This window comes from Brachyhypopomus gauderio, chromosome 7, assembly GCF_052324685.1.
Source record: "Brachyhypopomus gauderio isolate BG-103 chromosome 7, BGAUD_0.2, whole genome shotgun sequence".
NCBI classification, from domain to species: Eukaryota; Metazoa; Chordata; class Actinopteri; order Gymnotiformes; family Hypopomidae; genus Brachyhypopomus; species Brachyhypopomus gauderio.
In genome coordinates, this window is record NC_135217.1 from 32994220 (window position 1) to 33009162 (window position 14943).

The following is a 14943-nucleotide window of genomic DNA, read 5'->3' on the forward strand; positions in this document are numbered from 1 at the left end:
CACAGCATATGTAAGAGCTACAATACACACCATACAGTAGACAAAGTACCACAGGAGTAATAGTGCACAGCGCATCAGCATGTGTGAGTGGAAGGTACCATTATGTGACCTGGGGGGGTCTTACACGTAATTGGTGTTGGGCTCTCGTCCAACTACAGGGAGCAGAGGGAACACAGAGAGACACAGGCAGCTCAAGACCCAGCTCACCGTCCTGGACTGCAGCACAAGGTAGATCAGATCATATGTTTAATAATGAAATGAAACAGGAACAATAAACAGTAATAAAAAGTTTGCGTTACGATGCAAAACCACTTAAGTTGAAACAAGGCTTTATACAGTAAGTGGGAGACGTGTCGTAACCACGAAACATCGTAACTCAGGACTAACGTAACTTGAGGACCTCCTGTATATACACATCTACATATACACATACACTAACGATGATTTGGCACAGGCACAATGGGGGTTGTCTTGTAGAGTCTTGAAGATGGTTGTACCACTGCCAGAGCCAGTGAAAGATTGAAAATATGTGCGAAAACTGAGAGTTGCACTCATGTGCCCTGAGCACCTGAGCACCTGGCCAGGTACGCCACCAGGTCCAGCTGCTCAGCATGCGACAGACATCCGAGGTGGAGAGTGTGATCGGGAGATCATGAGGTGGGGGGGGGGGTCTGTTTTAGACACCACCTTGTTCCCGAGGTCAAAGCGAGCACAGAGCTGGTTTAGCTCATCAGGGGGGGAAGCGCAGTGGGTGGATGGCACAGTGGGAGGTTTAAAGTTAGGCAGGGTTTGGTATGACTTGCCACAAACGCCTGGGGTCAGAAGAGCTGAAGTTCTCTTCAAGGAGCAGCTCGTTAATACCTGCACTTTAGACACCTGCACTTTTGCATTTTTTCCAGGAGACGAATAGGAAGCCAAGAACAGTGCTAAAGAACAGAGGATGACGCTCACCAAAAGAGGGCCGAGCTGAGGTAAATGTTATGTATATGAGCCGGATTTTGGACACACGTCCAACCCAACGCCGTTTCAGAGACATCTGCTCTTACCTTTGATCTCCTGTAAAGGCCTGAGACCAAAGGCCAGAGTGCCAGTACCATCAGCCCCAGGGTCAGCACGGCCCGGTAGAAAAAGCCCACAACCTACAAAACAACCAAAACAAGCTGCAGTGGACAGACACAGACGGCCAGATTTGTGAGGAGAAATACTGATGCTACCGCAACTGAAACACTGAACATGGAGCTCACGCGTATTAAAAATGTAATTACACAAATACACACGCAGTGCAGGAGATACTTAAATATCTGTTACCATGCTGGAGTTAAATGAAGAGAACACATTCAACCTGAGGTGATTTTAAGCTTCATAGTACATCGAATTCTGCCTGACATACCAGTAGTTCTATCCCAAGTGCAACCAATACGAAATATCCAAGGCACTTGCTCAGCGGCAGGCAGTGGACTGATCTTATAACATCGGCAAAGATCCCAGATCTGGAAGCAAGAATATCAACAAGTCTAAACTCTCAACATAACAGCAAAGAATGTACGTCAGCAACACAAATGTCCAAATATTTCTTAGATTTGACCAACATAAGCTACAGATGTTTTTAAAATCCACAGTAAAGGGCAGAGAGGGGAGTGTCCAAGAAGGGTGGGCCAACATGTGGAGTGGGAGAGGAAGAGAGAGGAGGAGAGAGGAGGAGAGGAGAGGTGAGGAGGAGAGGAGAGGTGAGGAGGAGAGGAGGGGAGGTGAGGAGGAGAGGAGAGGTGAGGAGGAGAGGAGAGGAGAGGAGAGGTGAGGAGGAGAGATGAGGAGAGGAGAGGTGAGGAGAGGAGAGGTGAGGAGGAGAGGAGGGGAGGCGGGGAGATGAGGAGAGGAGAGGTGAGGAGGAGAGGAGGGGAGGAGGAGAGATGAGGAGAGAGGGACCATCCCTGCGTAGCTCCGGCCAGCAACTCACTCTTTCAGCACGGAGGACCACACAGCCAGCGGCAGCAGGCAGTAGATGTAGTAGGTGATGGGGCTGGACTGCAGCAGCAGTATGAGGCTCACCAGCACACCCAGACAGACAGACGCTCTAGCCAAACCGCCCGCCAACACCTGCAACCACACAGAAAATGCAGCAAGGCGTGCAATTTCAGTCAGCGCCACTCACACAAAAACACCATCTATGTTCTCATTTCTGTAAATGACAATTCTACATCAGCTCATTTGCTTGCAACACTCATGAAACAGACCAAAAGCAATATATCCTTTGTGGTTAAGACCTCCCCCTTCAGAATCAGAAACCAATGAAGAACGTTGGCAGATGTTCAGATGTTCAGTGAGCCATTCAGACAGGATTTGCCCATTTCTATCTCGCCTCCCTAAAAGCGGCACTGAAGCACGAGAATCCTGCGGGACGCTTGCAGGAAGTCACTGGCGGGGCTGCCGGGTCTCTGCTCACCCCATGCCCACTGACGGGAGGCTTGCGCAGGCCTGCGTGGGTCTTCAGGATGACGAGGACGACGTAGACCGTCCACCCGCTGAAGCCCAGGAGCACGCTGCAGGCTAGGAAGACGCGGTCATAGGTGTGGTAGTAGGCCATGCCTTCCAGGGCACGACCTATCAGAGACTGGCAGCCATCGACCTGGGGGAGGGGGCAGAGGAGGAAGGGGCGGGGCATGAGGATAGTGCAGTGCAGACCTTTCCGCTTGGCTCACCCTGGCTTAGCCACTCAGGACTCACCGCTTCCTCAAAGTGCCCGTCCTGGATCAGCTCTCTCGTGTGGCGTACAAACTCCGCCTGCTCGGAATCGCTCAGATGTCTACGGAGGGAACAGTCACACAGAAGTAAGAAGACCGCTGACTGAAGGATGCTGGGATACGATGTGTTCCGTCCTCGACGGCCATACTGTACTCACTGGTACGGCGTGAAGAGAAACGATAAAGTCGTCTCCTTTTTCTGCTTCATTTTTACCTTTAATGACGGCACATAGATTAACCGTGAGTACAGCCACCACTGCTCACCTACGGAGTAAGGCTAACGAATGAATCATTAGAAGTAAGTGTTGGCCTTACGTTGAATTGCTCGAGTATTTGAAAGGCATTTGCATACATGCTCTCAGCTTTGAAGTGCTGGCTGCTGTTGACGTATTGCAGTGGCAGGACTCCCTGAAATCAATGCACCGACAGTCCAACACTGAGAGAGCGCAAAAAAGGGGATCGCTCCAAATGGCGGCGATGTCACGCTGTGGGTCTATATCGTCGGCCTTACCACAGAGTTGAGGGGAATGGGTACTCCAATAAGAGTTGCCATGAGAGGGGATATGTCCGCCTGCGTCAACATGGAAACAGGACACGCAAAGAGATCAGAACAACCACCTTGTGACCTTTACTCTGACGGGTCACGGCGGACACCAAGCACACAGACACTGAGAGGGAGTTATGAGACACAGTTGAGAAAAGCCCACCTGGTTAACGTCGATCCTTCTGTATGTCTCTAGGGCCCATTCTGAGAGCACGTAAGACAAGAAAATGTCAGAAATCGCCAGTACAGCAAGGACAAAGACATAATAAACCCTCCCCTGGGTTGAACAAAACTCAATGACCCCAAACCACAATGACAGTGAGAGGTAATGTTTGCAAAACATGCCTTCCAGGTAGTTATCGTCATAGTTCTGTGAGGTGAGGGTCTTCTGCGCCTCCTGGATCCCAGCCCCCCAGGCCACCAGAGGAGTGAGGGTCTCTGAGGGATGGCTGGCCCCATGCGATCCTACACACAGTTAACAAACCGCAGTAGCAATGCATGTGGCGTGCTGTACCGTTAGCACAGCATGTAGACAACATGTCAGCGGACCCTCCTGAACCTGACGGCCTTACCCCAGTTTGTCATGCCATGATCAGACGTGAAAACATATGCCGTTTCACCATCGTTCTCATAGAAGTCCTCAAACACAGAGACCATTTCAGCCACTCCATCATCAACCAGACCAATGTTGTCTACATACTCCCTTGCAAAAGAGGAATTGAAAAAACAAATAAACCACAATCTGTTCACAGATGTCACTCTCCTGCTGCATTCAATATGTTGTTCAAAATTTTGGTCAAAATACATTTATGAAAATACTACTAAATAACAGTGTCATTCCTAATGATGGTAGTTTGCAGGTAATATATTGTATATTATTGATATTTCAGATATTATTTTATAATATATGTATTATACATATATTATAAGGATATAAGGATATTGCATTATTTAATCCAGTAAACGTCAGCTCACTTAGACATGGGCCGGTGGGCATGTCCGTTGGTGTCAAGTCCCAGAAGATGAAGAAAAAACACTGTCTGCTCTTCGTGTAATATAGACAGGAGAGTGTGATTCTCCTTAGCAGAGTTAAAGAAGGCCTGCAGAAAGCCAGACAATAACTAATGAGTAATCTCCCAACACCCCTTCTGGATTAAATTGTCTACCAAGTCTCATGACAGCGCACACAGTCACCCACATACACTAGTCCCAGTGCAGCACTTTTCAGTAAACACAAGCCCAATTCATCAACCTTAACGGTATTCTGCCAGAACTGGTCCCACCTTCACTTCATGAAAGACCCAGGTGTCCAGCTTGGAGGCGTCAGTGGAGGCAAAGTCCTCCATGGCTGCTGGGTAGGTGTAAGTGTGCACGTGGCCTCCACTGGCCCCTGTAATGTACAACGGGGTTCCGGAGGAAACTGCACGTTAGACTGGGCTACTGCAGTCACCAGAGCAGTAGGTGAAAGGCCCGTGACCCAAACACACCCCCTTACCTTTAGCAAACATGGGCAGGATGTCAGGACTTCCCCAGCACCAGGCCTGCCTGCTTTCGTTGAACACAGAGTCAAACTCCACTGGGTTTTCCTTCCAGCCTGTTAAGGGACACAACCAGAATGTTACTTTACATTATATTTTGGAAGAGAAAAGAGAAATGCACATACACACACACACACACACACACACACACCTTTGGCCACGGCACTAACATCCTCGTAAAATCCGGCTATGAGAGCCACGTGACCCGGGCGGGATTCTGTGGGCACACGTGTGTGTGAAACCCCCCACGTGCCTCTCTCCTTAATGACACTCCTAGAGGGGCAACACACACACACACACACACACACACAAGGAAAAAGGACAGCAACACTCATGTCAAAAACGTGTTTCTGCAGAAGCCACCAGCATCTCCAGTTACATTTGCATATTTAAATAACGTTTATGTTTACGTAAGTACAAAACTCAATACATATTCACCAGTCCCTTTATCGGAAGCTCCTACCTTATATGTATATCCTGCAGATGTACAGGTAAGGGTTTTATATGGTTAATGATGAACAGGACAGTGTGGGACTGATGAATTGGCCAATGCCAAGTGATGAGTCTAAAGCTACCCATTCATAAAACAGTTAAACATGCACTTAAACAGTTGTGCCTAATAAATTAAACAATAGACAAAGATAAAATATAACTGTTTCTAATAAAAGGACTGATGTGTGTAATAACTTAAAAACCTAACTTATCAAACATAATGGTACAACAGCTCCCTGCACCTTGTGCAAACAAGTTTACCAAAAGATGACATGTAACCAGTACCTTAAATACGGTGCCCTGGTGTCGCCGTTTGTTTCAGGCCTGAAGAGGCTGTCGGCTCTCAGGCCGTCGGCCACGAACAACACCAGGCGCTTGGCTGGAGGTCGCAGGGGAACGTGTTGAGGCTTCATACCATGAACCAAGGGCGATGTGAAGTAGATGTCAAATATGGAGATGAAGAAGACCACATGGACCAGAAGGCCAACTATAAAGAATGTGATCATATTCATCTCGTCTATCAGGCCCTATAAAAGATGAATCTGTTAATCACATCAGAGGACAGCAGGACAGCACATAGGAGTAATGAACAGTCCCTGTACTAGTCTAATATATATATTCCTATGATCTTTTCAGTTATTGGTTGCCCTTTTTGGTAGCATGGATAGTCTATAGTTATATCCCCACCTAATTTTCATATGAACTGACCAAACAGTGACACACTACAGCCCAGAAAGTTTATTTTGGTTTTTTATTTGTTTTTGTTTATTTTTCTTGGATTAGCCTATTTCAGTTCTTGCAAACAGAAAACCTATTATCGTTTGGCACAACAGACATCTTTAATAAACCTGTTCACAATATCTAGGTTTCTACCTCCTGATATATGTAAGTGTAATCTATAATCTACATTAATAATTAGTCTGCGAAACGCACCGTGTCGCTTCGTGTGAGAATTTCATCCAGTTGAATCTCTATCTGCTCTGATTGAACAAAATACCGCTGTGATATTTGATGTGAACGGGAATCATGTTCTGCTCCTTAGTCTAACAACCACAAAGCAGCACAGACCGAAACTAGCGAATGATTTGCTAAATTAATTTTACGGTTAACTCGCCCGAGCAGTTTTGTTCAGTACTTCCTTGTTAACCTATGAACCTTAATATTGCGCAAAGGTTTATGGGGGATGTAGTACTTATCTCGGGTTTTACTAGCGGCTAGTCTTTCTCCCTTTGAATGCGTCGTTGTGTGTATCTTGTAGTGTACTCTATGCATGAAAAATCGCTGTTGCATATTTCTGTTGTGCTCTAATATCAGCATTTCATGTGCTTTCGTGAAGGTTTCCTACACTGGTTTTGTGAAGTGGTTGGTCACATATCCGAGGCCTCTTAAAGAGCTAATGTCAACGACACACCACTAGATGGCGCGATTTGACTGGACTAAAATGTCGTCTAGTTATGTACAAATATGTTACATTTGGTACTTATGTACAAATGTGGAAACTAGCCTAGTTGGACTGTAATGACAACTTTTGTCAGAATGTGTCCAGTGCATATCAAATTAAATATTAAAAATAAAATTACACCTCCATAATCAGTCGCATTTCCTCCGAACTACTCAGCCTTGTAATGAATGGACCAAACTCGCTTTCTGCTCGACTTTATCTGGAGTGGTCCGTTTAGGTCAACGATATCTTAATGCTTTTGAAACCTTTATAAGGGCGATGTGAAAATGCTGAGAGGCGTGCTGTTCATTTAGTGACGAGGTAAAATAGGCTAAATAAAAATAATACGGTAGTTTCGATTAAGAACGCGAAGTGTTCTGGGTTATGATAGACAGACAGTTATGGGATAGACAGAAAAGTCAGGTAGACAGAGCGTCCCCTAAGTTTCACCAGTGGTATTACTGAGAAGACGAATAATAAATAGGCTAAATGAAAAAAAAAACGAAAACAGTGAAAAACCTCAGGTACATGTTGTTTAAGTCGCTTTGGTGGATACGTCGAAAAATATTGCTGACATGTCATAACAAACAGAGGATTACATTTTTAAATTGTTATTATGATTTTGTTTCATTGAATAACTGAACAATTTGGGGATCTTGTTAAATGTAATCATGGAGGGAGCCTAAACGCTAAGACCGGTTTTCTCAAATAGTAAACCATATCAGTTGCCATCGGTAGCTTTATTTTGGAAGGAACTTTTAAACGAATAGCACATATCTGTCGTGACTTCTACAAAATCATCTTTTGTAACAATAATGTCTCAAGTCTGCTAGTGTCTGACTCAACCTTTGCGCTTTATCTTTGGACATAACTGTGTCTGCAGAGGGCAATAGCCTATAGCTGTCAAACCATATATTATATATATTAGTTAAGTATTAATTAAAGTAATGTATGCAACCCAAATGTACAATTTGCACACGCTTAAAATTATGGCAACTCTTTAAGCAGCCTTAACTTAACAGCAAATCGACAACTAATACGTGACACAGTCCACTTGAAATATATGTAGAAGTGGAAAGATACAATATGAATATTTTAATTTCTATTTGTTTTGTTAATAAAGTGTTTAACATTTTAAATTGATATTAATGCTGGCATCATACCAGCGACAGGTATCAGATCTAATGTATAGCTTTAAAAAGTGCATTTTTGACAAGAATGCAATCAGACAATTTGTAAATGATAGGACACAGAATATGAGAAAGACAATATAATAGAATGTCTTAAAATAATCTGTTTTAAAATGAGAGAAAATTAGATTTTTAGAGACCACGTATTTATTCATTCAACAATCCAGTGAGTTTTCATTGACCTCCAATTGGTGGCGCCATACACACCAATACTTTACGCGGAGTGTTGCCCTATTGGGAGAAACTCCCAATTTGGGTTTACTGTCACGTTGCAGATTTATCAATCGTTCTTTTTTATTTGATTGTTTGTTTGTTTTTATAATAACCAAATTTGTAAAGAATAATCTCGGATCCTCTAGCTATTCGGTATCGAAGTCCTTACATTGTGCTGATTAAATTACACTGTTGTAATTTCACGAGTCACCTAGGCACTATTGGGGTGATGTGAACCAACATTGTTATAAAATCACAATAAAGATGTAGGAGAGTGCAATGCTTGGTAAACTGAACTTTGCACTGGCGCATGGACCGCATGTTGTGGGTGTTGATGTCCTATTAGTGGGGATTTTTTTATGTTGATGATGCCCTATTTAGGGGGGATTTTTCGAGGGGGATCTGTCAACCGTGGTCGCAGCGGCCATTTCCAGTAGAAGAAGAATCAGCTTCACTACGAGTTGTTAGCTAGCTAGCTAACCGCATAACCTGCGGAACTCTTGGTTTATAGATTATCTGATTATAGTCAGCGGGGTTTGCCAAGAGCGGTGGGTTATCTAGTTGGTTTTACCGCGACTGTCTAACCATAAGACGTCTAACCGGAGTGTTTTGACAGACTCTTGGCAGGGGTTTAGCTGGTTAGCCGTGTACTGGTGGCCATGGCGGGCAGCAGCGTAGCGCAGAAGACGTGGGAGCTCTCAAACAGCATCCAAGAAGTCCAGAGCATCGACGAAATATACAAATACGACAAGAAACAGCAGCAAGAAATACTCGCTGCCAAACCGTGGACGAAAGAGTGAGTTATCCGGCCGGCCGGCGTGTGAAGTGAAGCGTTTGTGTACCTGATATAACCTGCTCTTGTGTTTACAGTCACCACTACTTCAAGTACTGCAAGATCTCGGCGCTGGCGCTGCTGAAGATGGTGATGCACGCCCGCTCCGGGGGGAACCTGGAGGTGATGGGCCTCATGCTCGGCAAGGTGGACGGGGAGACCATGATGATCATGGACAGCTTCGCCTTGCCCGTGGAAGGAACCGAGACTCGCGTCAACGCCCAGGCTGCTGCCTACGAGTACATGGCAGCTTACATAGAGAACGCCAAACAGGTACTTTAAATAAACATTTATTACCAATAACGCCAAACAGGTACACGAAATAAACATTTATTACCAATAACGACAAACAGGTACACTAAATAAACATTTATTACCAATAACGACAAACAGGTACACTAAATAAACATTTATTACCAATAACGACAAACAGGTACACTAAATAAAACTCATTATTACAAAGTTGTTTTAAGGAAGTGTTTAGGTGAGCTCTACTGATCACGCATACTTACCCAAATACTATTTTTGATAAGTCCATAGTTAAGGGTATATTTAAAAGGGTGTATATAAATATTATATGAAAGGGTTTATTTCTTTTAATTGTCATTGTTGCAAATCACTTTAGACATGTTTTTTTTTAATCATTTCTTATGCTGCCATTGTTGAAAAATTGTTCTTTGTATTCATCAAGTCTACATGACGATGAACAGAATATATAAAATGGACATTATAGTTCAGTTATGTTTTCTTTATTGCAACATGTAGTACACACAGATGCGACATGATGTAGCATGGTAAATATTATAGTACACTGCCCAGAAATGGTAGAGCACTCATGTTCTAGTAATAGAAGTCTTAGGTGTGTGTACATAGATATAGGATGTCCCTGTATTTAAGCCTGAAAGAAGCATGTGCACCAGTCTTCCCAACATTGAACTAATTCTGCACTTCTTTAAGTCACGTATCTCACCTTTCTGGTGGTTGTAGGTGGGACGGCTGGAGAACGCCATCGGGTGGTATCACAGTCACCCTGGTTACGGTTGCTGGCTCTCGGGTATCGATGTCAGCACACAGATGCTCAACCAGCAGTTTCAGGAGCCATTTGTAGCAGTGGTGGTGAGTCCTATTGGAAAAACATTCGAGTTCATGCCTATTTTCCATTATACTGCACAGTATATGATCCCATCCGTGCCAATGTATATGAAATAGGGAAAAAGCAGAATGGATGGTTGTTTCACTGGTGCAATCTCAGTGATCCATGACACACCATGGGACACAAATGGTGTACATGACATTTGTAGTTGTGTCTGATTAATGGCTGTTGCTTTTGTAACAGTATACAGTATATTATTTGCCCGTCTGTGGTATTGGAGAACGTGTGCTAAGGCCAAAAAATAATTAGTCATTGAGTTCATAACTTTGTTATTCATCAAGCAGCTCTAGGTTTTTTTTTGTTGCTTGTTTTTTTCTTTCTTTTTGCATAGTGAATCAAGGGTAGTTGTCTTTCTAAAATACTGTTGCACATTTTATTTGTACATTTCATAACAGATCGATCCTACTCGCACCATATCAGCTGGAAAAGTGAATCTTGGAGCATTTAGGACCTATCCCAAGGTAGTGTATAAATGTATCTGTCACTGTTTTGGTTACATGAAAATTATGTATTCTTGCATATTATTAATAATATGTATTGATAAGTAATATATATATACACCAATACAGTTACTTATAATACTATTTCTTTTATGATGTAAGGGGTACAAACCCCCAGATGAAGGTCCATCAGAGTACCAGACAATCCCATTGAATAAGATTGAAGACTTTGGAGTGCACTGCAAACAGTAAGTTTTTCAGTCATTACAAATAATTTAGTAATGTAACAATTAAATATGCATTTATGTTTAGAGGGAGATATTTTTTTATTTAATCATATCAGTAGTCATTCTCTTTGATATGGTATGAGGTGTAAAACGATGGTTGTTTTAGGTACTATGCACTAGAGGTGACCTACTTCAAGTCCTCTCTGGACCGCAAATTACTCGAACTCCTCTGGAATAAATACTGGGTTAACACCTTGAGTTCATCAAGTCTACTGACTGTGAGTACTGACTCTCATTTCCTCCCCCCTCTGTTAGTGTGTGCTGTCACCCTAGTACACAGATAAATTATATGTATGAAATATATTGAGCTCTTTTCATCCTTCCTCTTCTGTCAGCTTTCTGTTACTATCTCTTATGTGAACGGGTCGATTGGTAGTTTGTGTGTTTATCATTTCAGTTTTGGCAATAATGATTGTTTTCTAATTATGTCACAACTGTCCCTAACAAAACAGAAAGGTCATAATTTCAACAAGCGCATTTTATATTTTAGTACAAAAAATTATTTTGTTTAAATAGAAGTTCCTGACAAAGTAAGAAAATCTTGATGTCATAAACCAATTTCAAACGGGTTGGTCATGACCCTAACACAAGAGGAAGGTTAAAGGATTTTAAAGTTATTGTTTTGTTGTGAAAAATCCAAACTCCTCTACTGTTATTTAAATAAAAAACATTAACAAATATTAGAAACTTTATGTTCTATTTAAGCTCCAGCTATTTAATGAGCGATCACGCTCTTGAATAGAGTGAGCAGATACTACCGAGGTTCAGCATGGCTTCTGAAACTGCTGGCACGTTTATTTAACAGGACTGAAGACCAAATTGAACTGACGTTGTTTGGTCTTGAGCTTTTCCTAGCACCTTCAGCAGGCTATCTAAAGCCTCCGAGCTGGTGAACCAAGATAAATTGACTAGCTGTCAAGTACGGCTTGCTCCGCCGGTGAAGAGCTGCTGTCAGCAGTTCTACTGTCATCACGGTCTGAAGCCTGTCATTGAGACTGGTTTTGATTTTTTTTTTTTTTCCTTTTCTTTCTGCGCAAATCCTTGCCCAGAGAGCCTGTTGTCTCACCTTTGGCAAACTCTGAAAATCTTCGGCAGGAGTCTGTGCTAAGAATCTGAGAGTTAAGCAAGTCTGACATTTTGTAACACATTTTTGAACTTCACAACAGTGGCGGAAAAGAGTGCTGTCAAAGCTTGGGCATTATGGGGAAATTGTGCGTGAAGGTGGGCCTGGGTAAGGCAAGGATCTGCTCTGGCTAATGGGTACTGTCTGTTCAGAACGCGGACTACACCACGGGGCAGGTGTTTGACCTGTCGGAGAAGCTGGAGCAGGCGGAAGCTCAGCTGGGCAGGGGCAGTTTCATGATTGGCTTGGATACACATGACAGGAAGTCTGAGGACAAGCTGGCCAAGGCTACACGAGACAGGTATCCCAATAGCTCTCAGATCGGGATGGAGGATAAGAAATGGGGGAAGCTCTTTTAGATGTGTGTCTGTAGCTTAAGAAGATCTGGATCCACACCCCCTCCATCAGTTCAAGTAAACTATGAAAATGTATGAAAACGTTTAATGTATTGCTGTAGTTTGGGGTCATAGTGGGATTTTTCTCCATTTCATTGTACATTGAATGAAGAAATATGAACGCTAAAAGTGCATACACATTCTTCTGCTGCAGTCCTGGTACTTTTGCATAGATTTTGCTGGGTAAATTTCATGCTTACACACATCATGCATTGCATATTATTTTAGTTTTGCATGTAATTGACAATCACAAGTTCCTAGAGATGTCTTTTCCTAAAATGCTCTCATGTTTGCTTTTCCAGCTGCAAAACAACTATTGAAGCAATTCATGGTTTGATGTCCCAAGTCATCAAAGATAAACTCTTCAATCAAGTAAACACATCTGCCAACTAGCCCAGTGGAAAACAAACAACAACAAAGTGTTGCACTTAAAAGGACTTAATAAAGTGAGATGGACTTCAAGTGAGACAGTGTGATGTTATGTATGCTCAGCATCAGAATTCTGATTGAAATTAGTACTTGCGCTGATGTTGGTCATCACTTGTTAATAGATGAATAAATATTGAGATTTGTGAGTATCTGCTTTTTATATTTAGGCTCTGTGATGTGAAAAATGTTTAATGTTATTTCAGTGGTATAGTAAACAGTCCCAAAATCTATTTCAGGAAACATACTATTAGTTTCTACATGTCTGTAGTTTTTAACATCTTGCAAATGCTTGACTAGTACATGTGACTTAACATTGAGATAAATGTAGGTCCCTTCACCCTGGGTCATACCAAATAACTGAGGTGTATAACTCCTCCGGGTTCACAGCAGCGCTGGACTGGTTCTGTCTCACACGTCTCTGGCTCAGGCGTGACTCTTCCCCTGTGCGAAGGGGAAAATGGCTAATCGAGCTGTCACTTACGGTCCAACCGGCTACGGCATTACACAGTGGAATAACAAACTTGCTAGCAGCGTTGGTCCAAAGGTAAACATCAGCTGCCCCATAGAAACTGTCTCTGCTTGTGCCGGGTTGTCTTTACGTGGTACACAATCCTGATGTCTGGTGCATGTCAGTGATGCATCACAGAAACAGAAGCTCAACACACGAGTCCATTCAGACCGTGAGTCTGCACTCTGTCCCTTCAGACACCCGGCCTGTCTGCATTTTCTTACAGACAACAGTTCTGGCACCGTTCTCAGCTAATGATTTTTCTTTTTTTTCCCCTACGTCACAATATAGATATTTTTAACTGTTTGCTTTAGGAAGCAGGGACCTATTTAACTATAGCCGATTTGTGATTTTAGAAGGTTGTAGTGAGTGGTCTGCTTCCCTTAAAGGGACCACTAAGACAAAATACAGAGCTTAGTAATTAAAGTGTTGCAGCTTAAAAATGTTGTGTGTAATAGACTATGGTTACAAAGACAGTAGGTCACACAGTACTTGTTCTCTGGGAATCTTCTTTCTTTTTTTTTCTTGGCAGTTGCCTACTTTACCTCAGTCACAACCTTAGGTGATATGCCTTTCTACAACACTTTTTTTATTCAAAATCTTATTCGTTAGACTTCTCAAAGGGATACAATAATAGTTGCTGAAAATCATCATGCTAATCACCCAAAATGTACTCATTGGAATCACAAATGAGTCTTATGATCATCACCACATGAGATTTTATATGCTTCACTTCATGAGGAAAAAAGCAGACGAATTTAAATTAGGACGAACCCAGAGCAAAGCATATTATGTTTTACACAAACGAACTGACATCCACTCAGTATATTAGCAATGTTTGTGGTGTGTTTCCTGTTAAGGAGGGCCTCCTTAAATTACTGTGGAATTCTACTTCATTTGTGGAATAAAAAACTCTAAGAATAATAAATGGGGGAATCAGAATGCTGATAAAAAGGCAATTCAGAGAGCACATCAGAGTGATAAGTTTAACTAATCAGGAACGGCTATACATCACTGGGTGCCTATTAGGCAACGACCTTTGGGATAAATGACCCTGCACCACTCTTCAGATATTTGGTAGCACTGGTGTTTACTTTGGATCACCAGATATTCATAGCAAGCATGGAAGCGTGGGGCTGCAGAATGCTGGGTGCCCCGAAGGAGAGGCTGAAACGTGGGGTGGGGGGGGAGAACTCCTCCCACTGCAGCTACATTTCCTCTCAGCCAAGCGCTGCACATGCATAAATGGAGGCAAGTCACTCAGTCTCAGGAAGCTCATTCCTTGATGTTATATAACAATGCACGGGTCAGTGCACCGACTCGCTCTGCGTTACCATTAGGAAAGGTACGCATTATTACAGAATGCAATCCGAGCTCTCTATGAGCTCTCTATGTGTGTGTGTGTGTGTGTGTGTGTGTGTGTGTGTGTGTGTGTGTGGTGGGGGGTGATAGGTTGTTACCCTCAGCTCTAAATGCTGAGGCTGATAAACATAAGGTCTGATTACAGAACGTAAATACCTATGGGCCTTGTCTGGTCTGGGCCTCAAGGGTAGACCCAAGTTTGGAGCTAATAGATTCAACTTGTGCAGCCTTCATCTAGACTGCCCCATTTTCCCC

The 14943-nt window shown here is 43.0% G+C and overlaps 2 protein-coding genes across 3 annotated transcripts in view; one reads left to right on the forward strand and one right to left on the reverse strand.

The window, feature by feature from the left end:
• Nucleotides 1-9141, reverse strand: part of pign (phosphatidylinositol glycan anchor biosynthesis, class N) — a 15324-nt gene extending 6183 nt beyond the window's left edge. Inside the window, exons 1-18 of one of the 2 annotated variants that reach the window (XM_077013365.1) lie at nt 9002-9141; nt 5601-5842; nt 4975-5096; nt 4781-4879; nt 4569-4675; nt 4261-4385; nt 3858-3988; nt 3631-3750; nt 3449-3489; nt 3253-3312; nt 3057-3149; nt 2900-2955; nt 2725-2803; nt 2444-2626; nt 1958-2097; nt 1391-1490; nt 1047-1139; nt 125-216 (exon numbers count right to left, since the gene is read on the reverse strand). In XM_077013365.1, coding sequence (XP_076869480.1) covers nt 125-216; nt 1047-1139; nt 1391-1490; nt 1958-2097; nt 2444-2626; nt 2725-2803; nt 2900-2955; nt 3057-3149; nt 3253-3312; nt 3449-3489; nt 3631-3750; nt 3858-3988; nt 4261-4385; nt 4569-4675; nt 4781-4879; nt 4975-5096; nt 5601-5827 — 1868 coding nt within the window. In that variant the 5' untranslated portion in view covers nt 5828-5842; nt 9002-9141. Of the gene's footprint in view, nt 1-124; nt 217-1046; nt 1140-1390; nt 1491-1957; nt 2098-2443; nt 2627-2724; nt 2804-2899; nt 2956-3056; nt 3150-3252; nt 3313-3448; nt 3490-3630; nt 3751-3857; nt 3989-4260; nt 4386-4568; nt 4676-4780; nt 4880-4974; nt 5097-5600; nt 5843-6248; nt 6469-9001 lie in introns of those variants that run through there. The other variant, XM_077013364.1, reaches the window with a different exon arrangement.
• Nucleotides 8568-12967, forward strand: cops5 (COP9 signalosome subunit 5). The gene is made up of 8 exons (XM_077013367.1): nt 8568-8955; nt 9030-9264; nt 9979-10107; nt 10540-10605; nt 10747-10832; nt 10978-11089; nt 12147-12295; nt 12692-12967. Exons 1-8 carry the CDS (start codon nt 8819-8821, stop codon nt 12780-12782), a joined length of 1005 nt encoding a protein of 334 aa, XP_076869482.1. The 5' UTR covers nt 8568-8818; the 3' UTR covers nt 12783-12967.
• The last annotated feature ends 1976 nt before the right edge of the window (nt 12968-14943 follow it).